Source organism: Macrotis lagotis, chromosome X (genome assembly GCF_037893015.1).
Source record: "Macrotis lagotis isolate mMagLag1 chromosome X, bilby.v1.9.chrom.fasta, whole genome shotgun sequence".
NCBI lineage: Eukaryota > Metazoa > Chordata > Mammalia > Peramelemorphia > Peramelidae > Macrotis > Macrotis lagotis.
Window position 1 is genome coordinate 118,496,354 of NC_133666.1, and position 27,827 is coordinate 118,524,180.

General features: G+C 36.7%; 2 protein-coding genes across 2 annotated transcripts in view; one reads left to right on the forward strand and one right to left on the reverse strand.

The window, feature by feature from the left end:
* Window positions 1-761: 761 nt before the first annotated feature.
* On the forward strand, window positions 762-27,577 carry GNG10 (G protein subunit gamma 10). Its single transcript, XM_074206096.1, has 3 exons — window positions 762-1,124; window positions 5,774-5,905; window positions 7,795-27,577. Exons 1-2 carry the CDS (start codon window positions 1,044-1,046, stop codon window positions 5,897-5,899), a joined length of 207 nt encoding a protein of 68 aa, XP_074062197.1. The 5' UTR covers window positions 762-1,043; the 3' UTR covers window positions 5,900-5,905; window positions 7,795-27,577.
* Window positions 14,057-27,827, reverse strand: part of SHOC1 (shortage in chiasmata 1) — a 138,542-nt gene continuing 124,771 nt past the window's right edge. The window contains exons 26-28 of the mRNA XM_074206097.1: window positions 23,338-23,487; window positions 17,204-18,182; window positions 14,057-14,297 (exon numbers count right to left, since the gene is read on the reverse strand). Of these exons, the coding sequence (XP_074062198.1) occupies window positions 14,197-14,297; window positions 17,204-18,182; window positions 23,338-23,487 (1,230 nt within the window). The 3' untranslated portion in view covers window positions 14,057-14,196. The remainder of the gene's footprint in view (window positions 14,298-17,203; window positions 18,183-23,337; window positions 23,488-27,827) is intronic.

Sequence of the window (27,827 nt, forward strand, 5' to 3'; positions counted from 1 at the left end):
ATCTGATATGAAGACAAGTATTCTCTAGAGGGTACACAATATGAGAAATTATTTTTATACTATTAACTAGAGCAAATAAACATTTTCCAAAGAAATGATCCACGGAACTTAAAATGGACTTTTCACTGCCTCAAACCATAATAATAACTTCCCTTTACATAGCACTTCAAAGTTTGCAAGGTATTTTACATAAAGCGTCTCATTTAATTCTCAAAACAACCCTGTGAAGATGGGTATTAACACCATTTGACAGAGAGGAAAAACTGAGGTTGGGAGAGTTTAAATGACAGACCCCGTGTCAATCATATCACATAGTTGGATTTCAATTCAAGTCTTCAGGACTGGTCTATCCATTAAGCCAATCAGCTGCCTTTGATGAACAGTAAGGGTTATTTGCCCATCAAGAAGGTCCCTGTAAAAACCCAGCCCTGACGTTTGCATCCTTCAATTGTTCCAGATCAGTTAGTATATCATTATCAGAGTATCGAGTAATCTTTGACAGCATGGGTCACATGACTTTCTGAGAGCCCTTTTAAAGAAGGTGTGTTGAGTTCTGGGAGACTGAGTTACCTGGAGCCCTTGCCAGGTCTCCAGCATGTGGAAGGGAAGGAAACCCCCAGGGTGAGCTTGCCCAGTTTGGGCGTCCTTTCCTGCACTTCGCCTATAGAGGGGGCTCTGGGTTGCAGTCAGTAGGCGGAACGGCTCTCGGCCGGTCTGTCTTGGGTGTTTGCAACGTTGCAACTTCTCCCTCCCCCGCTTTCCCCTCTCCTCCTCCGGGCTGTGAGCTCAGTTCCTGCCTCCTCGGCACTTTTTTACGGTCCTGGTGGCTGGGTGAGGGTGGGGATCTTCTTTCACTGCTAGGAGCCACGCCTCAAGCTCTTAAAGAGCATCCGCCCCCTTGTGCTTGCAGCCCCCAGGGAGGAGGGGACAGCCTTCCTGCTCGCAGCCCCTGGGGAGGATTGATAATCCACCTCTCCTGAAGCCTCTGGGGAGGATCGAGCAGACGCCCATTTTGCAGTCCCTGGGAGGATCGAGCCACTAGCATGTCTTCCAGCTCCAACCTTAGCACCATGCAACGCCTGGTAGAGCAGCTGAAATTGGAGGCCGGGGTGGAGAGGATCAAGGTAAAGGTCGGGAAAGGGCTGGGGTGTCTGTTGTTATCCCGGCTCTTGTTTTGCGACGAAGGACACTGGGGAAAGAATTGTTTGCCTTTTTGTAAACACAAAAGGGAAGCGGGTTTTGCTCTATGTTAGGCTCTGGGAAGAGCTTAGAAAAGGCCTCTCAGATGGTTTTCTTCTCCCCTCCCCCCCTTCTCACCCGCTGGGCAGAGAATGGGTGTGGCCGCTTAGTATTTAGTGCAGAAGGGACTTATTTCTCAGATCTGTATATCCCCAGTGTCTGCCCCCGGGCAAGTCATCCAGACTCTCTCAAGCCTCAGTTTCCATTTGTGTCTTGCACATGTTATCAAATGAGAACGCTTTGCAGAACTTAAAACTCTTCCTAAGTGCGGGCTGCTGCTGCCCGTAGCAGGGCTTGCTCGTTGTGTGCTTTCTGAGTTGAAGCAGACCTCCTGGCAGCCGGGGCTGGAGAAGGGAGGCCACGAAAGCGCTGACGCCCGGCGAAGGAGGGTGACGGCCAGACTGGCTTCGGTGCCCGCCCTGTGCCGGGAGCTGGCGGTGTAGACGCCGGCCACAGACCTGGGGCCAGCCGCCTGGCCTTGGTCGCGGAGGTGCCAGACGGGCGTCCGGCTTGGGGATTCCTCCCGGCTTCCTCTGAAACAAAGCCCGGCGGAGCCCCGTCTTGGCAGCCGGGGCCGGGCAGCGTGTCCCTGGGTGACCCCGCCTTTGTGCGAGTGTGGAGGGAGAGAGGGATCCCTAGTCCCGTGTGTGTGTGTGTGTGTGGGGGGTGTCTATGTGTGTCTGTGTGGGTATATATGTGTGTGTGGGGTGTGTATGTCTGTGTGGGTATATGTGTGTGGTGTGTGTGTGGGCATATGTGTGTGTGGGGTGTGTGTGGGCATATGTGTGTGGTGTGTGTGTGTGTGGGCATATATGTGTGTGGGGGGTGTGTATGTCTGTGTGGGTATATGTGTGGTGTGTGTGGGGGCATATGTGTGTGGGGTGTGTGTGTGTGTGGGCATATGTGTGTGGGGTGTGGGGGGCATATATGTGTGGGGTGTGTGTCTGGGGGTGTGGGGTGTGTGTGGGGGGCATATATGTGCGGGGTGTGTTTGTGTCTGGGGGTGTGGGGGTGTGTGTGTCCCCGCTGGGCGGGTTCCCCCTCTTCTCCTTCCCCTCTCCCCCTTCCCTTTTCTCCTCCCTGCCCCCACCCTTCCTCCTTTCTGACTTCCCTCTCCTCCCTCCAGCTCCGGGCCGGCCAGAGCCCCTCCCCCGGCGGGCCCAGGCAGTCCAGGCTGCAGCACAAAAGTGGCCCAGTTCCCAGGCAGGGCCGCCGGGTCTAGCCTGGGCAGAAGAGGAAGCGGGGAGGGCTGGCCCTGGCCCTGTGGCCCCCAGGCTGCCTTGGGCTAACAGTTCGGAGTCGCCGGGCTTCTGGGGCCCGCGGGGCGTATTAGGGGCAGAAAGAACCCTGCTGAGCCTTGATATTGGGGAACACCAGGGACGAGATCAGCTTCTGTCTTGGGGTGTGGTGGGGAAGGGCCGTGGCTGACCAGGATTTGGGGTCCGACTTAAGATTTCACAGTGTGTAGAGAAGTGATATTATGGCTCCAGAGCAAGGCAACCATAGAATCATGAAGGTGATTGGTGAGGGGGGAGCGGTCAGGCTGAATGGTGGCAACAGGAAGGGAACAGACATTTAATAAGCAAGTGCCAAGCATTTTACAAATATTATCTCATTTGATGCTCACAACAACCTGAGTGCTATTATTATTCTTCCCAATTTACAGATGAAGAAACTAAGGTAAACAGGTTTAAGTGATGATGTTTGTCCATCGTTCTTGAAGAAGACCATGACATCGGGGAGGTGATGACATGACAAGTGCATGAATTGGATTTGAGGGGGATGCTGTACAAAGTCACCGATCTCACTTTCTCCTCTGGTGGCCAGATAAGAATCAGGACTACTGGAGATGATCATGGATGTGAGGCAATTGGATTATGACTTAACCCAAGGGCACACAGCTAGTAATAGAATTAAGTATCTGAAACTGAATTGGAACTGGCCTCCTGTCTCCAATGCCTGCATCACCTAGCTGCCTGAGGCTATTTCCATCTTCCTAGCCCTGGACTGGGATGGCTCTGGAGGAGAAAGTAAGGCTGGTGACTTAGCACAGCAACCCCTCCTCCCCCCACTCAAATTCAGTAATTGACTTGTCTAGTGTCACATAACTAGCAAGTGTCTGAGACTAGATTTGAATTCAGGTCTTCCTGACTCTTTCCACCCTGCTGCCTCCAATGCCAAGAGATGGAAGAAAAAAAGTCAGGTTTGCTAATGCTTATTTATGCATTTCTTAATTTCTGTTTTGAGTATATTACCACTTAACAGTGCTTCTTTTTCAGGATGAATCATCTAGGTTCTTAGATAACCTCATCTGAGCAGTTCCAGAATTACTTTATGCTTTTCAGTTTTCTGTTTGAATACACTGGAAGTACCTAGAGACATTTGCTGATGATTTATCCTGGTTTAGTTTCAGATCTTTCAGCACCCATGACCTTCTGAATTTGTTTCCCCTGAAGAAGCTTCAAAGCAAAATAAAGTTTTCAACTTTTCACCTATTCACTACTGGAACAGATTTGATCAGAACCCGTTTAAACTCATAGTCCACTTTCTTAAACTTTCCCAGTTTCCTTATCTCTAAAATGAGACTATTACTTGCCTTATATCTCACAGGATTATTTTAAGGAATGTACTTTGTAAATTAATTAATCAATATGGGCTATTGGCAATGGGAGTACTATAGAAATATTATAGACATCCCAGGCAGCTAGGTGGCACAGTAGATGAAGTGCTGACCAAGACTCAAGGAGACTCATCTTTCTTGTGTTCAAATCAGGCCTCATAATTACTAGCTGTGTGACTCTGGGTAAGTCACTTCACCCTATTTGCCCCAGTCTCCTCATCTGTAAAATGAGCTGGGGAAGGAAATAGCAAATCATTTCAGTATCTTTGCCAAGAAAACACCAAATGGAGTCATAAAGAGTTGGACATGACTGAAAAACAACCAGAAAATAGCAACATACAGGGTCTAGATGCTCATGATCTATATCACACTTCCCTAATTTATATTATTTGCAGAATACTTAGTTGCACCAGAATGTGGGCTCTTTACTCTGAGATCTGTGAACTTAAAACTTTTTCAATATAATCAATTTCCATTTTGATCCCATTTTTTTTTTAGGTTTTTGCTAGGCAATAGGGTGAAGTGGCTTGCCCAGGGCCACACAGCTAGGTAATTATTAAATGTCTGAGATCGGATTTGAACCTAGGTACTCCTGACTCCAGGGCCGGTGGTTTAACCACTCTGCCACCTAGCCGCCCCTGATCCCATATATTTTTAATGTCTTTTTAAAACATTATTTTGAGGAGTCCATTGCCTTCACTAGTCTGTGGAAGAAGTGTGGGGCACAAAAAAAAAAAAAAAGGAAATCCCTGTATGAGGTGATCGCTAAGGTCTTTCCTAGTGATCTAAAATTTCAAGCCACCCAATACTTTCATAAACTTGTTAGAATTTTATAGCTGCTTAGAAGTAATCTGTTTCCTCAGGCTCCTCAGTTTATTTCTTGCCCCCCCCCCCCCCGCCCCAGAACATCAGCTCTGTCCCAGGATAGCCCATCTGGTCAGTGGAAAAAGGTTTATTTCCAACCCAAATAAAGAGTTCACCTTCAGAAGAAAGGAAAGAACAGTCATTGGTGTTTTGTATTAGGGAGCAGTTTAACAAGTCAGGGCAAGGCCAAATGAGGTCTTATGGGAACACAGGAACAGGGTAATCATAGCATAATTGGTTAGGAAAAAGCTTTTTAACAACGACCCCTTATGTTTATATAGTGCTCATATTTTCATATTTAGTTCAGTGAGGAAAATGAAACATTTATTGATGTTTAGTCATTTTTTGTAGTCATATCTGACTCTTCATGATCCTATATGAGGTTTTCCTGGCAAAGAAAATACAGTGAATACAAGAAAATACAAGATTGGGGCTCATGGAAGGGGTTGCTCCCTGTGGGGACTCCCACCAGAAGAGCATCTTTGCAGATTAGGCAACTTGATGGATTTGGAACTGGGGACCTGGATTCAGATCCTGGCTCTACCCCTTTACTAGGCGGGTGAACTTGAAGCAAGCTTCTTAACCACTCCACTCTTCAGTCTTCTCATTTGTAAAATGATGGGATTGCACTAGTCAACCTCTAAAGTTTCTTTCCATGATCAACCCCTTTGTATTCTGGCTTCCTACCTCAACATTCAACTGAAATGGCTCCTACCACAGTTACTAATACTCTCAACTGTCAAATTAACTCAGAATGTATTTGACTTTATTCACTTGGCATTTCTACTGCATGTAATTTACCTATGTATCATGTACCAGTGGCAGTTTGATGATGCCTGTGGACCCCTTCTCAGGATAATGTTTTTAGTGCAAAAATTAAAATACATAATATTTTTTAAAGAAAACCAGTTAAGTTTAATTAACAGTAAACAAAGTTCAAAATGCTTCTTATATTGGAGTAGAAGGTTCCTGAAGGGAAACCCTTGCTATGTGGGAAAAGCTGATGGGTGTCTCTAAGACCTATCTATTTTATCTTCTTGCTCCATCCAGGTGTCTCAGGCTGCTGCAGAACTCCAGCAGTATTGTATGCAGAATGCCTGGAAAGATGCTCTTCTGGTGGGAGTCCCTGCGGGGAGCAACCCCTTCCGCGAGCCCCGGTCTTGTATTTTACTCTGATGACAGGTATTTCTGACTGGGGTTCATTTTTCATTTCTGAATATCCTTGATATTTTCAGGGCTCTCCACACAGGTTGGGGTGGTATTCTGTCTGGGTTTTGGTTCCTATTTGTTGATTTGGAGGATATAAAGTCAAAGCAACCAAATCCAGATTACAGATTTAGACCTGGAAAAAGGACCTTAGAGGCAATCCAATTTAATCCTTTCATTTTACAGATAAGGAAATAGGGGTCCAGGAAGTGACTTGCCCAAATTCATAGGGGCAGAGTTAGCATTAGAATTCAGCTAACTGGATGCAATTTTGGACCCCGGGTCAGGAAGACTAATCTTCCTGAGTGCAAATCTGGTTTCAGGGCCAACTGGGTGGCACAGTGAATAGAATACTGGCCTTGGAGTCTGGAGGACCTGAGTTCAAATCCAGTCTCAGACACTTAATTGCTTAGCCCTGTGACCTTGGGCAAGTCACTTAATCCAGTTTACCTCAATTTCTTCAGTTGTAAAATTAGCTGGAGAAAGATATGATGAACTTCTCTAGTATCTTGGCCAAGAAAACTCCAAATGGGGTTTTGAAAAGATGGACATAACTGAAACAAATGGACAACAATAAAATGTATATATGCATATATACATACACATATATATACACAATATTACATATCATGTACAACACAAATACAATTTTCTAAGTCACTATGTGGTCTACAGGGATTCTGATGTATGGTTCAGTGAGTTTGACATCACTGGTAGAGTGGAAAGAGCATTCAGGAGATGTGGATTTCATTGTCAGCCCTACTGTCCTTTAACTGTGTCCATGAGTGGGGAATCTCTTAATCTCAATGAAGATTAGTTTACTCTTATGTAAATGAGGAACATATTACTTCTGTTACCTACTATATCAAGTTGTAAAGCACTTTGTGAACTATAAAATAAATATGATTCAGAGCTCAGGCTTCTTAGAAAAGGAAACTTGAGCACTGGTTTCTTTCCTTATTCTTATTTTAATTGGTTAATAAAAATTCCCTGATGTAAATTCAGTCTCCTCTCCCTTTACCGCCATCTTGTAATTTGCTGATTGTTGTTAGTATTTGCTTATATCCTGAATTCTCTATTTGTTACTATAGTGAATTGAAGTTCCTCTGAGCTGTAGCCTTGACAGAATAGTCTTGTTTCTTTCTATAGAGAGAACTTTCCTCTTAAGATATTTAAGACACCTAGCTTTCAATAGAAGAGGAAATTTAGTTGTTTGGAGAAGTGAAAATAGGAAATAAGATTAGTTTTTAATTACTAATTTAAAAACTAATATCCTTTTCATGGTAAATGGAAAGCTTGTATTATAATTCTCAGGAATGTTATTTTTCCATTTTCTGTTCTTTTCAGATGAGATTATTTAGTATTTGATGACTTTAATTTTGTTTTATTCCTAAAAAAAAAAAAACCCTGCTAAACTGAATATTTATATTAGTTACCAAGGTTCTCAAAAGCCAACATATTTAAATCTTGGTATTCAGTAACTCTTCTCCAGAAGGGTTATAATGGATTACAGTCAGAACATCTAGGTTCTGCTGCTACTCACTTCTACCTCTGTGACTCTGTTAGGCAAGCTATTTCACCCTCTGTAGGTCTCCATTTCCCAATCTGTAAAATGAGAAGTTGTACTCCAGTCTTTTTGATTCTAAGCTGTCCTGTACCTGAGAAAAGAAACTGCTTAAATTAAGAGGAACCAAGAAAATAATCACATCGCTAACTTTATGTAATGTACTTCTTTGATGGAGATTTATCAACTTTATAAAATAATTTGGGCATTTTCCTTTTATACTATCATTTTCTGACTTGAGAAAATGAAATGTTTTTACAAAATTAGAGCACCTTCCAAACTATTTTTTTTCTGTTAACAGGGAAGAAGTTCACTGAGGAGCATTACCTTCAAGAAGGCAGTGATTAACAGCTGTTTCTGAGTCTTAAAACAATTTTTTTTTGTGCGGCCAAACAATTTTTAGATATTTGAGTCCTTTCTATTGCCAGCTCCTACAGCCAAACTTTTGGGAATGAATGGAAATTTCTAGATACATAAAGGAAAAAGACCCACATGTAATAATTAACTTGCTTTTTGGGAGGTAATTCTTGTAAAATGTTATAAACTTTAAAAGACACACATACCATTCTTCTGCCAACAAAACTACCCACCTCTCATAACTCAGTTATGACTGATTCAATATTTTGAATAGCTGGTTTTTACTTAAGTGACATTTAGCAAAGAAAAACATTTTCTTTTACCAAAAAATTATTTTCATTATAAGTTGTTGTGCCTAAATATTTTTAAGTATTTTTCCTTTAGAATTTGCATTTTTTAAGGGAACACACTCAAGTGCAGATTACTGGCTTTACTAATCAAGCTTGTCTTGATTTTTCTAAAGTAGAAGATAAAATATTTTATTTTTAACACTAAACATGTGAGGTATTTCTTAAGTAGGTTGTTTTGAAAGACAAATATTGTCATATTAAATTGCTTCATTTAGATATGATTGATCCTTGTGTATTCTTAAGCTTATTTCATGGTTCTATTTGTTTTTTAAAAAAAGGTACTGCATTTTAAAATTTTGTTTTTGGGGAAAAATGTTTAAAGCATGATTAAGAGAACAGTAGAAAATGAATGTGAACAGAGAGTCATAGAAAACTATCAAAACTAGAAAGTTTTTAATTCTTAAACATCTTTTGCTATTGTAGTTTTGGTGGTGTGTCATTGGTTTTATACAAACACTGTCAAAAGGCTACTTTTATTCTTTTACATATTTTTTTTTATTTTGTTTGCTTTGTGTTTTTGTAATAGCCTCTTAGAAGCTTAAAAATAAATTTTTCCCTAATGTTTTTGATCATATTTTCTTAATCCTGAAAAATGCCATGATTCTATTGTAAAACTTTTATAGGCTCATGTTTTGTCATGTGACAAAGGAAGAGAGAAGACGAAATCTCTTTTTCAGGCTGTGTAGAATTGTGTAAACATCTCCAAAACACAAAAGAGGGGAAAAAATGGCAGAAAACAGAAATAAAAACTAATTTACTTGCCATAGTAAGAAGAGATTAGAATTAGAAAAAGGCCTGAAAGCAGAAAGAAATGATGGAGAGAAGATATAGTCCTAGGAGAGAGATGGCAAAGGGATCCCTCCCTAAGGAGAACACAGTAATGCCATAGTATTTAAAATGGGAGCTAATAGCTTCATGTACCCTAGACTCTCTGATGGCAAAGACCTATATGTATAGATCAACATATAATGACCTTGAGACATTCAGAAATGTTTAAATTACAAAAAGTATAAAATTAAGCATTCTTCATTCACTTTTTAAAATATATAGATGGTTAGAAAGAGCTTATTAAGCAAAGTGTAGTGTTATAAGGCTTAATGCGAGCATCACAATGTTTATACAAAAGATGAACAAATATAGACCCTTTTCACTAATAGAGATGCTCTTTTCCTTTGGGCTTTTCACAGGATGTGTGTCTCTATGCACACATACATACATACATACACATATTTCATGAGGTTGTTGAATATACCTCCCTGCATTTTTCTTGCCTAAAAATTGATATTCAATAAAACATTGAATAAAGAATGCATATTGCCCAGATGGTAACTTTCAGGCAACTGTGTTAAAATTTTTGGGTCATTACAGCTAGATAGTGTGCTGGGTTCAGAACTGAAGAGGAATAAGTTGGACTACATGCTATTTGAAATATTACAACACAATAAGTGATATTAAGATGTAGAGGTATGGAGTTTTGAGATATGGAGTAGAGAGAAAAGGCACCTTATGGTTTCTATTTCCTTGGTAAACAAGGAGGCAAGGCAATGTGCTGAGAGAAATGAAGTGGAAGAACTGGAGATTTGAGGAGAGAAAAAGTTTGGAATAGCCACTAAGGACAGAGGTGATCAATAAAGTATATGTTTTCCATTCAACAATGATGATCTAGATGACAAATAATATGAATTTATAATGGCAAAGTTAGGGTATTTTAGGTGAATTCTTTTAGAGATGTCAAGCAGAGAGAAAGGTAGAGATAGATGATCTAGGGTAGAAAATTAGAGGATGAATGGTGATGAGATGGGTTGGAGGTGATAAGCAAATCAGGATAATATGCATTTGAACTGGTCATCTGTAAAGAGTGACAATGGTAAAGTGAGGCTGGGGTTATGAAATTAGAGAATAGGAAGAGATTGGAGGTCACAGGGAGAACTAAGAATAGGTATAGCAAAAATGAAGCATGGGGCAGCTAGGTGGAACAGTGGATAGAGCACTGGACCTGGAGTCAGGAGGACCTGAGTTCAAATCAGACCTCAGACACTTAATAATTACCTAGCTGTGTGACCCTGGGTAAGTCACTTAACCCCGTTGCCTGAAATAAATAAACAAAATGTTTTAAAAAGTGAAGCAAAAGGAAGGATGGAAAGAGAGAAGATTGGGACAGTAGGAGAATTTCTGAGTTTAAAATCTAGAAGGTGCCATCCTTGTGGGTGGCACTGAGTTTTAAGATACACTCATCCTTTTCAGTGACTGAGGTAGAGCAAATCTGCAGGTTACATGAGATGGAGGTGGTAGGACTCCACCCAAAGTCCCCAAGTATGAAGTCAGAGCTTGAGACAAAGATACTGAGAATTGGGTAGAATCCTTGAGAAAGGAGATAGAATGATAAGGAAAACTGTAGATTGCTAGAAATATCCAGACCATATGATATAGGGAATTAGCCTAAACCTCAGAAGAGAACAGGCTGTTGGAGTCTTAGTAGCATGGGTGTGACCTGTAGGGCCTTAGGGACCATACAGTAAACTAGTTTCTTTTGCTGACCCAATGTGTGAGAAGAATCAATCAGCACTGGAGAGTGCTACAATGTCCTTGATAAATGGAAAAGATGAGAAGAAATAGAAGGTGGAAGGAAATGAGTGATGAGCAGAGTTTCTAGAAGACACAGTAGAAGAGCTGGAGAGGGATAGAGGAGAAGATTTTCAAAAACCAACTGAATCACTAGAATTAGAGAACAGGAGATTCCTAGCTATGGATACTAGTTGATTTATCTTTCAGGGTTCTGTGATAAGGACAGTGTTGGTGCATGTTCCTTCTATCATGGGGGAGGAAGGGAGTTAAAGTCAAGTGGTGGTTCTTAGGGACTTGGGCTGAAATCATGTTAAGCCAGATCAATAGTTACATCCCAAGAAGATGGGGGGATGAGAAATATTGAGGAGATAGCTGATAGATCCAAAGACATAAATAGAAACTAAGAGAAATGTGTAAAACATGTTAGTTTTCCATTAGTTACTGAAGGCCTGCTCTGATGACTTATCATGGCCTTAATCAACATTAATGAAGGAGTACTACCAATGAAATTGAAGCTTGGAATATTAAAAGACAATTAAAATAAAAGACAAAACAACCCTGAAGCTCTTGGAGCTCCTTCAGTTAACTGAAACAGTAACTTAGATCATTTAATTCTCTATCATTTCAGAAAAAAAGAGGCATCAACTAGGAATGTGCTGAAGATGAGCAAACTTGGCCTACATTCTTGAGCACCAGGAAGAAAGGTGGTATCTCAATATTAAAATTGAGAATGTTTTTATAAGAAGCATTATTTTACTTTGAGGGAAAAGAGATTAATAAGTGGAAAAAATCAACTAGATTATGTAAAGGGAAGGAAAATTAATCAACAGCTTGTTTTCCAAGTTTATAAAACTAATATATAATATTTATCTTGAAAGGTGTCTTACAGTTTCCCTTTTCTGTAAAATGAAGGTAATATTTTCACAATCTTTTCCAAAAGATGATTGTGAAGAAGGCTCTTTTGTAAGCCATAAGGTGGTCTAGTAATATAAGTTAATAACAGTAAGGAAAACAAAACAATGAAAATATAACTGTTATCTTAATAGTGCATGGAGAAAAAAATTTGTAGCTTAGAGCTCTGTATAAAATTTGAGGGTCTCAATCTTGTGATGGTAAACAGTGGGACTAGATTTCCAAAGGCAACTATTATCAGTTAGCTGAGATAGCTGCCATGCTGTGAGGCCAAGGGAGTGTGATGAGAGAATAATCATCAAAATTTAATTAAAGACAAGATAGACTTCTCAGATATACTATGCTGATAGTATTTTCCTTTATTACCCCCTCATTTTAAAATCCTGAGTCATTTTAGTATTAATATATGATTTGGTGACCTTTTAAACATTCTATTAGTTTTCTTTTAGAAGACTGTGTAATTTTCTTCATGAGGACTTTGTTCTAGCAAAGTTGAAAGAAAGCCTCTGAGAATCAGAATTGAACATTGTTTGCCTTGGATGCAGTCAGTCAGTCCAGCCCCTTGTTTACTGAATAGTTGTAAAATGAGAAGACACTGTGGGTGTCTCCTTTCCATCATTATTAGTCTAAGGAAATGGGGAACCCTGTAACCTTGCCTGTCTTGATCTTGAAGTTTTCCTATTTACATTTCATTTAACCCATTCTCTACTTTTTCATACCATACCCATATGTGCTATGTGTTATGATAGAAGCTTTTCAGGTTCTGGTGAAAGGAAGGGGCACAAGGAGAGCCAAAGAACCACAGTGAATTTGTCCTTAAAACCAAAGCATCTTCAATTATTTATAGCTATATATTTGTAGGCATGAACTTTAATAGAGAGGAAGCAGTTTCCTAGGTTTGGAGATTTAAGAGACAGTTCCCTGGACTACTGCCAAGTCTGTAAAGCCAGTGGAAGGAAGGTGATTAAGTTAGAGACAATCAAAAATAGTTGAGAAATAGTCACCAGATTCTGGGTCTTCTTCTGATCTCCCTTTTTCTTCCTCTCCATAAATGAGAAAAATAAGGCTCATTGTGCTATGATTTTTCAAGGCAAAACATGAGTCTTCTTGAGTTTCCTCATATATTTAAAAATATTTGAACTTTTCATACCCACTTTGTATTGATTCTGTTGTTTTAGTAATATTGTCAAGATAAATATTCAGAATTTAGAAATCTTGGTAAGGAAGAGATAGTATAAATTTTTGTCCGAGAGTGATTAAATTATCATTTTCCAGCAGTGTTATGTTATCCTACTCAGTTACAGTTGGCATTTCATGTCAACAAAGCTCATCTAATGAAAAGGATGACCATTCCCAAAATCTGTTATTTAAATAATTTAATCTAGTTACTCATATATGTGATATTTAGGTCTTCATAACTGAATCATCCCAAATTGCAGGCCACTGATATTTTGCAAAAGTGGAAATTCCTTAGCAAACCACACACCCATAATACTTTGCAAAAGGGGATTATTTTGTGCAGTTATGGGAACATATCAAAATGTAGTATTTTGGTAATCCAGAACTGATGAGACATTTTTAACTGCTTGGGTAAAAAAAAAATTTCTTAAGCTGACCTAAATTGTTATGAGGAATTCTGATACCATATCTTATGCTTGAGATACTAGAAGCATCTGAATTGCTAAGGAACACAAGTTTTTAAAAAAGAGAAAAAGTGTAAATCCTAATTATTCCAGTTCTTCAGACCATGCAAATTTCCTTTGTACATAAGCACAGCTGAATACATCATTTTATAAGTCCTTAGCTTTTTAAATTTGTGGCCAGCTTTCTGAAGTCATTATGATAGCTAACATTTACATACTGCTTTAAGTTTTGACAATGATTGGCATATATAATCTCATTTGAAAAATATAATAAAGTGAAGACACAAATAACTGGTGCAGAATATCCAAGCACTATACTACATTTTGCTTAGAACTTCAAAAGAAAAATATCTGGGAGACATTGCCTATTAGAAATAAGACTATATGAAAAATATGCTTCTACTACTAAGGATCATAGAATTTTTCTAATTGGATACTTTCTGTTGAAGCCATCAAAAAGTAGCAGATTAAAAAACTGCTCTACTTTCAAGCCCCTCTGAAGGGATGACTGGTCTTTTTTTTTTTTTTAATTTCCTGACTCTAAAAAGATTACACTGGGCTTCTGAGATGGTGGTTCAGGTTGCTTTATTCCATTCCAGAGACAGAAAGTTTTTGAGTAATGAGAATAAATTAATTAACTGAATTATGAAAACTATATTGAAGCTTGTAAAAATTACTAAAGTAATAAATAGAATTATTTACAAAAATGTAATTTATAGACGATGGTATATATTTCTTAAAAATTTAATTTCATTAGAACATTGATACTATAGAGAATAATCTTTTCTTAAATAGCTACCAACACTTGAACAATTTTTCAAACAGGGATATATATTCCGAAGCTCTTTACCAATTAGTAACTGGCTGAGTTCTTGTTCAAAAGAACTTAAGGCGTGTTTGACCATCAGTTCTTCCAGGGACTTTTTCACATACAAGTTGCCTTTTTTTGACTTGAGGTTGCTTTGAATATCTCAAATCTATGGAGAAAAGAAAAGAAAAGGAAAACTAGTTTGTTTCTTACTAAAATAGATGGTGGCCATGAAAGTAGTTTGTTTTTGCTTTATAAATGGCATTTAAGTATAAAGAATTTGTCTACTACCTGCTGCTAAAATTATAACTATGCTAAAAAGTCACATCTATTTCAATTATTTCATTTTTATTTAAAACACAACTTTTTCTAAATAGTATAATATGAATTCATTGGTAAAAAGTTTTATAGTAATAGGATACTTCAAGAAGAGAGAAATTGCAGGAGGCAGCTAGGTGGCACAGTAGATAGAGCACTGGACCTGAAGTCAGGAGGACCTGAGTTCAAATCCAGCCTCAGACACTTAATTATTACCTAGCTGTGTGATCTTGGACAAGTCACTTAACCCCATTGCCTAGAAAAAGCCAAAAAACAAAAAAAAAGAGGAGAGAGAAATTGCTAAGACATCATTAAGACATGTCCTCTGATTGCTGGAAAGAGTCAATAAACCCCCACAAATTAAGGCATAAAAAAGAACCAATTCTAGCTTGTCATATCTTTAAAAAATTAGGAAATCTGACCTATGGTTCATATATTATGAACAAGTATGTTGTATATACATGTATATTACACGCATGTATATATACACATATATTACGTGTATAGAGAAAAAGACAGGTAGACATTTATATACAAGTTTGATGTGTAGATTCATGACATATTACCTTGACTGTGAACTATGTGGTATGATGTGAGATTGGTGCTACGGGCCTATATTATTCTAATCTCTATTGCCACAAGAAGTCTTGGCTTGCTATGGCAGAATACTTCTAGGCACCAGCATTAATACTCAAAGGAACCTAATGATGTAACCTATTTTCTCGATATAATTCATAGAGCTTAGCCATCAGTAGTAGTACTTCCACTAACTCTTTTTCTTAGGTTTATATTTAGTGTTACTTCTTTGTACATTACTCTTTTTGATACTTCTTTGCAAATTCTTTGTGAATTTTTAAGGGGAAAAAGTATTATGTCAATCTAACAAATAAAGAATATATACTTATCTGATAATACAAATCTTTGGTTTTTGATTATAATCAATCAATTCAGGGAATGTTCTCATTTATATTTGATAAGATGCACTTCCAATAACTATTCAATGAATCTCTTTTACATCTTGCAAAATTTACTTGGAAATCTCCACTCCCAGCTATCTGGATAGTTATAATATTCAAACCAAGCAAATATTAAATGTAGAAAAAATCACTATAAAATATAAATATTTATATTTTGACTATTTTTGTTATTACATTTAATACTATTACATTTATGTTCTTGCAAGTCTGGGACTAAATCTTTTGTGAAACTTTCAATATAGTGCATTACTCTATGCTGTTCAGTAGAAAGTATGCTCAGTGAAAACACAGGTGACATTCCTGGAAAAGATTTAACTAGAATCTTGGAGAATGAGATTAAAATTCATTAACGTTATAAAAAGTTAAGTACATAAGTGGTAATTAGCAATAAATAGATTTTTAAAATGAAGTGTATAGTTATAAGATAGAAAATGACTGGTTATAAGCGAAAAATTTTTGAGGTTTTGTAGATATATTAAAATTTGTAAAAGCAAGTCATTAGTCACAAATTCATAGAATTTAGGCCTCTCTCATAGGATCAGCTATGTGACCCACAGCTTCACCCTTCTTTATTCTTAAAATCTATTCCACTCCTCTATTCCACTCTGTTTTTCTGGTCTCACCTCTTATTTGGCTTCATTTCTCCCATTTTATAGTCTTAACCCTGTAGTTAAGTAGGATAACTCTGCAATATCTTGCATATTTATATTCCTCATACCCTTGTTCTGTGACCACGTACCTACTCTCCTGTAGATGAATGCCCCTGTGGGAAGACTTTCCATTATGTCACAATGGACCTGCATTGTCCCATTCACTCTAGTATCTGTTCTAAACTTGTATTCCTCAAATCCCCAATTCAGTTCCTATATTATTCTCCCACCCTGCCTTTTAGCCGTTGATCTCACTTTTTCCTTTACTAAGTAAGACTTCATTACAAATTTCCTTACCTCCTCTATGCCAAACCTAAACCTAACTACACCTTCACTCACTCTTGTTTCCTTTGCTTCATTCTTCAAGGTGGCCTTCTCCTTGCCAGGGATAGTGCAATTTAATTTGCTTAGCTAACCCTTACCTTTTTGTGCTTGTAAAAATACTTAATGTATGCAAGTTTAGGATTTTATGATCTCTACTAAGTTTTACATTATCTTTGTATTAGCTACAATTCTATTCAGTTAACATTTTTTTTGCTCCAGATACAGTCATATATTATACTATCTCTCCTATGTGTCATCAGAAGATTTGATAGATATATCATTTATGCCTTTATATAAATTATTGATAAAAATATTAAAGCAGCTAAGGCCAAGGCCAGATTGTTTCAGATAGTCAAATTATTTGCTGACATCTAGGCCACCTGTGTTTTAAGGCTGAACCCATGATTTCATTGGAATGAAAACTCCCTCTACCAACAACTCATCTTTAACTTGGAGAATTCACTGCAGTACTAAGAGGTTGACCATGGCTACATAGCCAGCATGTGTCAGAGACAGACCTCTAACTAAGGTCTTCTAAATTAGGACTACCCCTTTAGTTCCTACATCACACTACCAATCAAGTTATCCTACCAAAAAAAAGAAACTTTTATACTTTTAAAAGTGCTTTCAAGTATACTACTTCATTTTATTCTTGTATGTTTGCTTTAACACATGTTAATAAACAAACCCAAATATATTTTTATATCAGAAAGAAAAATTCATAAGAAAGCCTAGTTGTCTTTTTTAATTCATAAAATCAATGATGACTTAATTTGAAATTAATCTTAACAAATAATAATTGTTACCTGTTAATGATTCATTCTCTGCTAAATCTGATGAAGTTGAAATGTTTCTTTTCTGTCCTAAATATCTTCCAGGTGTTTTCTGGACATACAGATTGTTGAAATTTTCTGAAGTTGCATTTAAATTATAGGCACAGGAATTATGTGCAAATGAATTCACACTGGAGAAAGCTTTAAATCCTTTCCAGGAAGTCTTATCTATCTGAGCATCTAACCTATCATGCATGAAGCCTTTTAATTCATCAGATAGACAATTTTGTGACAACATAAAGGGTTTAGAGGCTATATTTAAATTGTCCTTTTTAGAGAAACATGTACCATATGAACTTGGTTCTCTACTGAGTTGCAATTTGAGAGGATGGATTTGTGATTTAGGTTTATCATTAAAATTCCAGGTAGTGGAATATCTAGAATTTTCTAGTAAAGAGATGGGGGAATCTAATTCTTTTCGTATTTTTCTTTTTGTGGTTTGTATGTTTTGACCCTTATAGTTTATACAATCAGAGTTAGTAACACTCTCAGTCATTCTTGTTTCATAATTCATTTGAGCCAGTCCCAAAGAAAAGACATCTGACTCTGAATCATTTTGTCTTAGGAAGGAAGTGCCAGCTGTTCTTTTGGATCTTATGTTATTTAGAAAAGCAGTATCTTGTGGTTGGTATGGGTTCACATTGGAATCTCCCCAGCAGTTCTTTGGTTTGTAAGATTTCGAAGATGGTAAAATACATTGCATTTTACTTGGTCCAATGAGGGAAGTGGTATAATTTGAAGACAGTCTTACATCTTCAGGCACTTTTTCACAAAATTTTGAATGACAATAATACTCATCCTGTCCTTGATTGATGAATGCAGAAGGACTTGAGATTGAACACTCAGAAGAGATGCTATCAGGTTGGTATTCATTTTCTCGAGATGATGAAATTAAAGGTGACTTTGTCAGTGAAGAACCGATCTTGAACAAAGAAGTTATCTCAGAAAAATGCTAAAAATAATTCATAGAATTTAATACAGCAAAATGTAGTCAACAATTAGTTCAACTTAACATTTTACATTAAGAGTTTACTTATTATATCTGAGGCATTTTGCTAGCCACTGGATACAGGGGATGAAAACCAACATAATCCTTTATCTAATCCCTTACCCTAATTCAGTGAAAACATTGAGACATGTATACTCAAATATACGTTATCTTTTTTATTAGATACCTAAGAGGTCAAACAGGGAAGCATGAGAGATTTCAGGAGGGATCTCTGTTAGCTAAGAGTATTAGGGTAGGCTTTTTGGAGGAGTTGGCACCTGAGTTAAGCCATGAAGAAAAAGAATGATTTCAACAATAGATGTGGGCAAATTTGTAGCATGATTTCAGGATATATCTTGTACAAATTCATAAAGAAGGGAGAGGGAAAACTTCAGAAAAGCAAGTAGTTCAGTTTGGTTGGAGCATATTATGAGAAGAGATGTATGAAATAATGCTGGAAGGGTAATTTGAAGACAGATTCTGAACAATCTTGAATTAGCAAGGATCAGGAATTTGTATTTTATTCCATAGGCAATGGGAGATTGAAGATTTTTGTGTAGGGGAGAATTATGAACACACTTGGCATTAGAAAAATTAATGTATATTGAGAGAGGAGAGGCCACTCTAAGACTACTTAGGAAGCTATTACAATATGGCCAGATATGTGCTTTAGGAATATCACTTTGACAACTCTATGGCAGATAGATTAGAGGAAACCAATTAGGTGGCTATTGTATTGGTTCATTTGAGAGGTGATGATGATGATGAGGATGAGGATGAGGATGACTGGTTTGCTGACAAACACCAGGGAAAAATAGCATGATTTACTGTACAAGAATCACAATTTTGAGAAAAGAATCTAGCTAGATAGTCAAGACTGTGTTTAACTGTGAGCTAAACCAAGTCATACAACATACCTCCAATCAAAGTTTTATTTGAAATGAGTTCAACACTAAATAAAAGAAATGAGTTCAACAAATGTAAAACTGCTTTGAGTTTGTAATACCTAACATCTATTCAAAAAGCCTAGTTCTTGCTTTTGTATTTATAAACTATAATTAAGCTGAAATGTCAAAAAAAAAGGAAACCTGTAGCAATAGCATAAGTAGAAGGAATCAATCATTGAACTAGGGTAGTGGCAGTATGAGATGAAAGGAGAAGTGAGGGATTTGAAAGTCACAGGATTTATATATTAAGGAGAAAGATGACTGAAGATAAGTCTTAATTTTCAAGCCTGGGTGAGTGGACCTATAGTCATGACTTCACTAAAAAGGAGATAGCATATGCAAAGGAGAGAGCATTAGATTTTGAATCCAGCCCTACTTAAAACCTATGTGACTTTGGCCAAATCATAACTTCTTTGGGTCTCAGCTGTCTATCCAGGTCTGGGAGTCACCAGTGAAGAATTTAAAATTTAACTGGGGAATGGCTAAACACATTTTGACACAAGAATGTAAGGAATATTACTGTGCTGTTTAGAAATGATAAATGATGAATTCAGTGAAGCATAGAGAGATTCAAAATTAATTAATACAAAGTAAATAAAACAGAGTAAAAAAATGAGTATAACCACATTAATCAAAAGAACCAAAAATATCTAAAGTGAATGCTGTAAAATTATGAAGTACAAACATAGCTCAAAAGAAGATATATGAGATGATACTCTTACCCCTATGCAAAGATGGGACGTCATGTGTATTTTATATATACTTTCAAACTTTTGTGATAAATTGATTAATTGTGCTATTCCCCCTTTTCTTTCTTTCTTTTGAATTTGAAATATACTTATATTATTCTAATTTGAATTATATGAGATGGTTGTTTGGGAAGGGAAAAGATAATGGGGAAGTGTGGTGATGAAAAATCATAGTATCCATAGAAAAATTTATTTAAAAATTAAAGCAAGAGAGGCATAGTATACAGGAGGTGAGAATTCTGCTCGTCTGACTTGGTCAGATTATAACTGCAATATGATGCTGGTAATTTAGTGCTATCTACAAACATGCTCAGCACTCTCTTTTCTAAAAAAAAAGTCTTAATCTTATTATTGTCTTAAGCTATCAGCTATTTTTTCTCCTAATTTTTACTGTCAAATTTATGGAAAGTCTATCTTCCACATCTCTATCCATTTACTCCTCTCACCCTATAATGTGGCTTACCTCTGAATAACAGAAAGTAGTAATTGCTCTCTTTCTCTCAAATATTATCTATTACATCTTAAGTTTCATCCTTATTTGCTTCTCTTCTTCAGTTGACATTGTTTATCATCTCCTATATTTTTAATGCTTTCTCCTTCCTTGACAGAACTCATTTTGGTTTTTGGCTTTTTATTCATTCTTTTCTGATCTCTTTTGTTGGTTTCTCTTCATCCCCCCTCCTAAGTCTGGGCTATCTCAAAGCTGAGTTGGGCCTTCTTCCTTTCTCTCTCTCTCTCTCTATGCTCACCTATACAGCTTTATTTACTCAGAATCACAGTATCTCAGAGTTAGAAGAAATCTAGTTTAACTCATACCTTAGCATAATCACATTTTTATAATATCCAATAAGTGGTCATACAACTTTTGGGTGAAGACTTCCAATGAATAGGAGCCAAATATCTCTTGAAGTTTCTAACTTCACTTTTGGATAGCTCTAATTTTTTGAAAGATTTTTCCTGATATCAAGCTTAAAATTACCTCTGAAATTTCCAGTCATGGTTTCTAATTTTTCAAGAATAAGGCACCTACTATTAAGTACCTGCTATGTTAATCTCCATTCTGAAGACAAGGAATTAAGTTTAACCCCTTTTCTATGTCCTCAGCTACTTAAGGACTCCTCTCATATCTCTCCTGAATGTTCTCTTCTCTAATGTTCTCAGTCCCCAAACATTAGAGTCTGTCCATTATCACAAACTCTAGGAAGGAGTTCTTGCCTTTTAGGGAGACATATTCAGAATCAAATTTGGTCTTGTTGTTTCTTCTATATTTTGAAGGATGAAATGATCATGAGGCATGTCAAAAAGTTATCACTTGCTCTCCTTTTGGCAGATGAACACTCTAACAGAGGTATGGATAAATGGGTCATAACTATTACAGATTGTCTCTGCCAAGATTGTGTTCTGTTTCTTGAATTCTAAATTTATTTCCTCTTTGTTCAGGTGGTCAGTTTCTCCCTCCACTGAATTTTACTCATGCTTCCATGTTCTACACACCTTCCTACAAGCTTCCTTCTTCAGTTTTTGGTTTTCCTCACATTCATATGCCTTTTTCTTAATATGCAGCTACCCTACTTACTACATTTTAGTTATCAATTTCCATTTGAATAGGGCATATCCATCCAGAACCATATTCTAGTCATTAATTTTATTCTACCAAGTGTCAAGAGATTTCTATTACATGAAATTTGTATCTGTGTGGTGTGACCTCTAATTCACCTTGCTTACTGAATAAACTTTAGGCATTAGTAGATATTTGAAGCCATGTGTTTTAGTTTTTTTTTTACTATGACTTGGCTTTTTTATCTCTTGTGAACTTCTGGGAATTTCAAATATGATTCTTTCTGAAATACTTTTGAATTATCAAAATAAAGACAACTTCAAAGAAGGTCCAATACAACCTTAATTCTGCATTTGATTCCCTATCATCTAAATTCTTACACTGACCATTCTGATACTTGCTTTCCCTTTAAAGCTCCAAAATGCTCCCTTGTGCTCCACACTCAGAGAAGATGACTTTCTTTCCTATTTTCCCTTTCTTTTGGGGTAGGACTTCAAGGAGAGACTGGATGACTACTTGTCAGGTATGTTTTAGTGAGAATTCATTTCAGGGATGGGTTGAACTAGATGATTATGGAGGTCCCTTCCAAATTTCCAATTCTTTGATTTTGTGAAAAAGTACTCTGTACCAGATGGTCTTTCTTCCTACGACCCCCTCATTCCTTAACCATTTAAAACCCGACTGCCCTTCCAATTTATAGAAACTATTCCCTCAAAGGTCATCAACAGGCTCCAAAATGCCAAAATCAATAGCTTTTAATTTTTTATTCTCTTTGACTTTTCTATATCATTTAACGCTGTTGACTATCACCTTCCTCAGTGACAGTGTTTACTCACTTGGTTTTACAACCCACATTCTAGGTTTCCCTGCTAAATTTGCATTACTGTTATTCTTTTTTTTTAAGGTTTTTTGCAAGGCAAACGGGGTTAAGTGGCTTGCTCAAGGCCACACAGCTAGGTAATTATTAAGTGTCTGAGACCGGATTTGAACCCAGGTACTCCTGACTCCAGGGCCGGTGCTTTATCCACTATGCCACCTAGCCGCCCCTAAATGCAACTTTTTTTTTTAGCTTTTGCAAGGCAAATGGGGTTAAGTGGCTTGCCCAAGGCCACATTGTTACTGTTATTTTTGATGCTGAGTTTTTTTCCTCTTTCTAGTTCATAAACTAGATATTCCCTAACATTCTGTCATCAGTGGAGCTTCTTTTATTATGTCACTTTCAAATGGCAATCTTGTCCACTTATTGCTTCAACTTTCTCTTCTAATAATTTACAAATGTATATATTTCCAGCTGATACTTTCCCTTAGCTACAGATACAAAATTTCAACTGTCTAATGAATAGCTCTATATGTCCCTCAAACAATTTTTTATGAAAAGCAGCACTGTTTACCTAGTCAACCAGAGTTGAAAATTTGGTATTAATTTTGACCCTTCCCTCTTGTTTACTTTGCCATATCTGGTCAATCAACAAATCTTACAGTGTCTGCCTCTACATATTCTTACATCTTTTCTATTTCCATTGCCACCATTCTAATAGAGAACTTCAAAACTATCTTTCTGCCACTGGCAAAGGTTTCAAACACGTCTCCCTGCTTTGTATTTCTGTAGCTGCAGCATCTTCCTTACTAAACTGCTATCTCCATGAGAATAGGAATAGTGTTGTATACTTACATCTCCCCTTGGTTCTGGTAGTTTGCACATTGAGAAAACTTAATAAATGATAATTGATTTAATGGATGTCAACTGATAGTCAATAAAAGTTTAACAAGGTAATAGTTCAAATAAATTAATATTTCACTAATTGTACCATAGGAAGATAGAATTTAGATACTTCTCTTTAGAAATCTTAATTCTAGTAACTGACCTTTAACACTTTGGAGGGAACTTCAGGAAGAAGTCCTTGAAGTTGATCAAGAGTTGCTGATAGCAGCCAAGGCAGTGAAGGTACTTTATTTAACATAAGCTGAGCCACTAAGGGATTGATACATGGAAAATCAAGCAAACATATTTCATCCTGGATAAAAAGATTTAAATAATGGTCAGATTTTTCATAATGATTCATTTTATGTAATTTAGTTGTTTGGCATCCTGATGTTCCTCAGTATTCCGGGTATTCATACCACAGAATGAGGTAGGACTAGAGAAAAACAGTATAGCTTCTTGGAACAAAGAAACAAAGAGAATTTGTTTCAGTTTATACAAAGAAGAGTTGGCTACAATATAACTAAAAAACGTTCTCTAGTTGACTCCTTTATTTTGAAGACTTCAGAGTTCCTTTCCTAAAGAAGAGTGATTTGTTAGTCACATTAGTGTTCTAACATGGTTTCCAGATGCTCAGTTTCATGAAGGCCTAATGCAGGGGTATGCTGGTAAAAGTTTAACATCCAACTTCCTGGAAAAAATGTATATACAATACACTTGCATTTATTCATTTATTGGTGGAGCAATGGGGTTAAGTGAAAGCTAATAAGTATTAAGTGCCCGAAAGTTAGATTTGAATTCAGGTCATTCTGACTCCAAGGCTGGTTTTCTATCCACTATGTCACTTAACTGCCTCTCTCTGCAATACACTTTAAAATTTAATCTAAATTAACATTTTTCTCTATCACTTTCTTATGTCTAGTCAATAAAATAATAAATCAAGCTCTGATTTGAAGTGTTTGCCAATTTCTGAGACTTAAAAGCTCACTCTGAAAATTTAACAACTGATATTCACAAGTCAGTTGCAAGCTGATTCTAGAACACCAATGACTTTCTGTGAAGAATTAGGAAGATCATGTATCAACCATTGTTTGATTCAGACTTTTATAAATTAAGATCACCCCTCACTGTCCAGCAATCTGGTATCCATTTTTACTATTTCCATGGTATTTTTCCAGATTTTTTGGACTTTTGTGTTCAAGGAGATGGGAATGGCAATCCCAGTAAAACTCATACAGAGTATGCCATGATCAGAAATGCCCCCACTTAGTGTTTTTTAGGGTTTTTTTTTTTTGCAAGGCAATGATGGTAAGTGGCTTGCCCAAGGCCACACAGTTGGGTAATTATTAAGTGTCTGAGGTCACATTTGAACTCAGGTACTCCTGACTCCAGGGCTGGTGCTCTATCCACTGCCACTTAACCATCCTACCCCACTTAGTTTTTAATTGGGCTTACATCATTCACATAAAATCTTATAACTTAGTGGATGAGCTACCTTAGTTTTGTAGTAAATATAAAAATACAAATATTAACTAGTTCATACATTTCTCAGGCAGTTTTTTTCTGAGAGCAAGCTATAGCAAATTCTAATGATATTAGAACTGAGTCAGATTCTAATACTAGACTTAAGGTGAACATACCAAACAATCTTTAGAGCACAAATCATCAAATTTTTTTAGGTTGGAGGGTTACTATTAGAGTCTAACAATGCCATTAATGTCAATAAATTCCATAGAAAAAGAAGAATAAGAAAAGAGAAATAAAAATTGAAAGGGAAAACAAGAATAAGAATAGGTGTATATGTTGGGAAGTAGTAAAGTGCTATCAACAATTAACCTATGGAATACTTAGTGGCATTAATGACTTAGGAGGATGGTCTTAGAACAGCCAGGAGAAATCTGGGACACTAATACATTGTTGGTGGAGCTATGAACTCATCCAACCTTTCTGGAGAGCAATTTGGAATTATGCCCAAAGGGCAACAAAGATGTGTTTACTCTTATCTGGCAATACCATTACTGTATCTATACCCTGAAGAGATTATTAAAAAGGGTAAAAACATCACTTGTACAAAAATATTCATAGCAGCCCTGTTTGTGGTGGCAAAAAATTGGAAATTTAAGTGAATTGTCCTTCAATTGGGGGATGGCTTAACAAACTGTGGTATATGTACATCATGGAACACTACTGTTCTATTGGGATGAGAATTCAGGGAATCCTGGAGGGATTTGCATGATTTGCATGAACTGATGCTGAATGAGATGAGCAGAACCAGAAAAACACTGTACACCCTAACAGTAAGGTGGGGGTGATGATCAACCTTAATAGACTTTCTCATTCCATCAGTGCAACAACCAGGGACAATTTGGGGCTGTCTGAAATGGAGAATACCATCTGTATCCAGAGAAAGAATTGTGGAGTTTGAACAAAGACCAAAGACTCTTCAAATTAGAAAAAATAACCGTTATCTTATTATGTAATTTTGCTATCTCATACTTTATTTTTCTTCCTTAAGGATATGATTTCTCTCTCATCACACTCAATTTGGATCAATGTATACCATGGAAACAATGTACAGACCAAGAGAATGCCTTCTGTGGGGGTTGGGGGAAGGGAAGCAAGAATGGGGGAAAAATTGTAAAACTCAAATCTTTCTTAAAAAAAAGAAGGGCCAGGAGATTAGCTCTATCCTTGGATTAGGTATTAACTTCATTTGATAAAGTTTAAGTGATTTTATTTCTTTGTTCCCCTTCTTATTTTCTGTTTGGAAAATAGAGATATGTCTTTCAATTTATGATCCATCAGCCTGATGCCTTAACCTAGTTTATAGCATCTTACAGCATGAGACATAGTAGAACCAAGAGATAATAGAGTTAAAAGACAGTTTAAAAAATCAAATTATTTGGAAGCTGTAAGACACTGATCACAAATTCTGTGCTTAGTGCCAGTTAAGATTAATATAGATTAAATTTTAAAGTATTGCAAAGAGAGGCAGCTAAGTGACACAGTGGATAGAAAACCAGCCTTGGAGTCAGAATGACCTGAATTCAAATCTAACCTCAGACACTTAATACTTGTTAACTTTGTGGGCAAAGTGTAGGACCCAAGGTTAATTAGACTGGTATTCAATTCATTCCAGTTCAATGATCATTTATTCACTGCTTACTATGTGCAAAGCACTTTGCTGGGCATAATTCTTTTTCCCCTAAAAAATTGAAATCAAATTAAAATGAACATTAAGAGCAACCTCAAAGAAGAACTATCATAAGAGCATCATGTATGCTAAAGTGGGTATGGAATAGGGAAGAAAAGCATTCTTGCTAAATAGCAATCCCCAAATTTCAATCCCCCTTTACATGCTAATTATGCATATATAGTCAGGTTTTAAGTACCTCTTCCTTTTTCTACTTTCTTACATACTCCATCTTCCCTAGACCCTTGTCCCTAAAATACAGATTCTGGATCTGTGGTTTTGATCTATGCTTCTATGCTTAGGGATGGCTATACTCATCCTATATTTAGTAAGTAGGGTTAATGCTGGCTTAACTGCTGGAAAATATAATTTTGTACTTTGGAAATGGTTTAGAGGACTTTTCTCATGTAGAAGAAAATGCTACTTTTTTTCCTGTTTCAAAATTTGATATAGTAAAACCAATAGTTGTGGCCATATATCAAAACTAAAAGCCTGTGATTTCAGCAGTACAGGTCATCAATGCAGAGTGAAACTCTAGAATGACTTAGTAAAAGGTCTCCAAGAATTGCTTTGGCCAAAAAAAATAATCACTTTGTAGCTAAGTTAGAGAAGCCTGAGCCTAGATAGACTGGTTCTCAGACAACAGAAATACAGTATATATCAGTAGATGCATACTTGAAGATTTAGTTAGTAGGACCAACCAGAGCTTCACTCAGCTGGCAAGGTAGGTTTAGTCTAATTATAATACCACACAGTACTGTAGGCCTCAAATAGAGACCAAACAATGAGAAACAAAGATACTAAGTAAGGATCAGAACCCAAAAGAATAAAAATGATAAGAGCTGACATTTACATAAAATTTTAAATATATCTATATTATAAACTGTTATTATATTATAGTTAAATATTATATATGTGTAATATAATATATAAATGGCCTTTCAAATATATCATTTGTTAAATAGCAGAGGAATCTTAAAAAATTTCTAGGTTCATTTTTATAAACAATATGACAATATTTCTGAATTTAAAAAAAAAAGATCAGGCAATTTGGGGGTTGGTATGAAAACTTGGGAAATTTTAAATCTACAAGAAAGCACTTGTAGTGACCTGGGATGCTTAGTAATTAACTAATTAAGTATATTTATCTTTTTTAAACTTAATTTTTAAAATTCTTTCTCCAATTAAATAAATTTATCTTTGTAAAATACCCCACAGTTTCACTTGTCCCTTTTTCAGGGTAATTTTTAATACATCTATTCTTTTAAAATTAGGAATTTGATGAAGAAATAAGGTTTTTAAAACTACTGTACTATGTGAAAATTTCTCTGTACATGGTTCTAATTATTCAGTGGTTACTAATACCAACTGATTGTTACCACTTAAATGAAACTGAAGTTAATACTATAGTATCTAAATTATTAACTTTGCAATCAATAAAAATAATTAACATAGCTAAG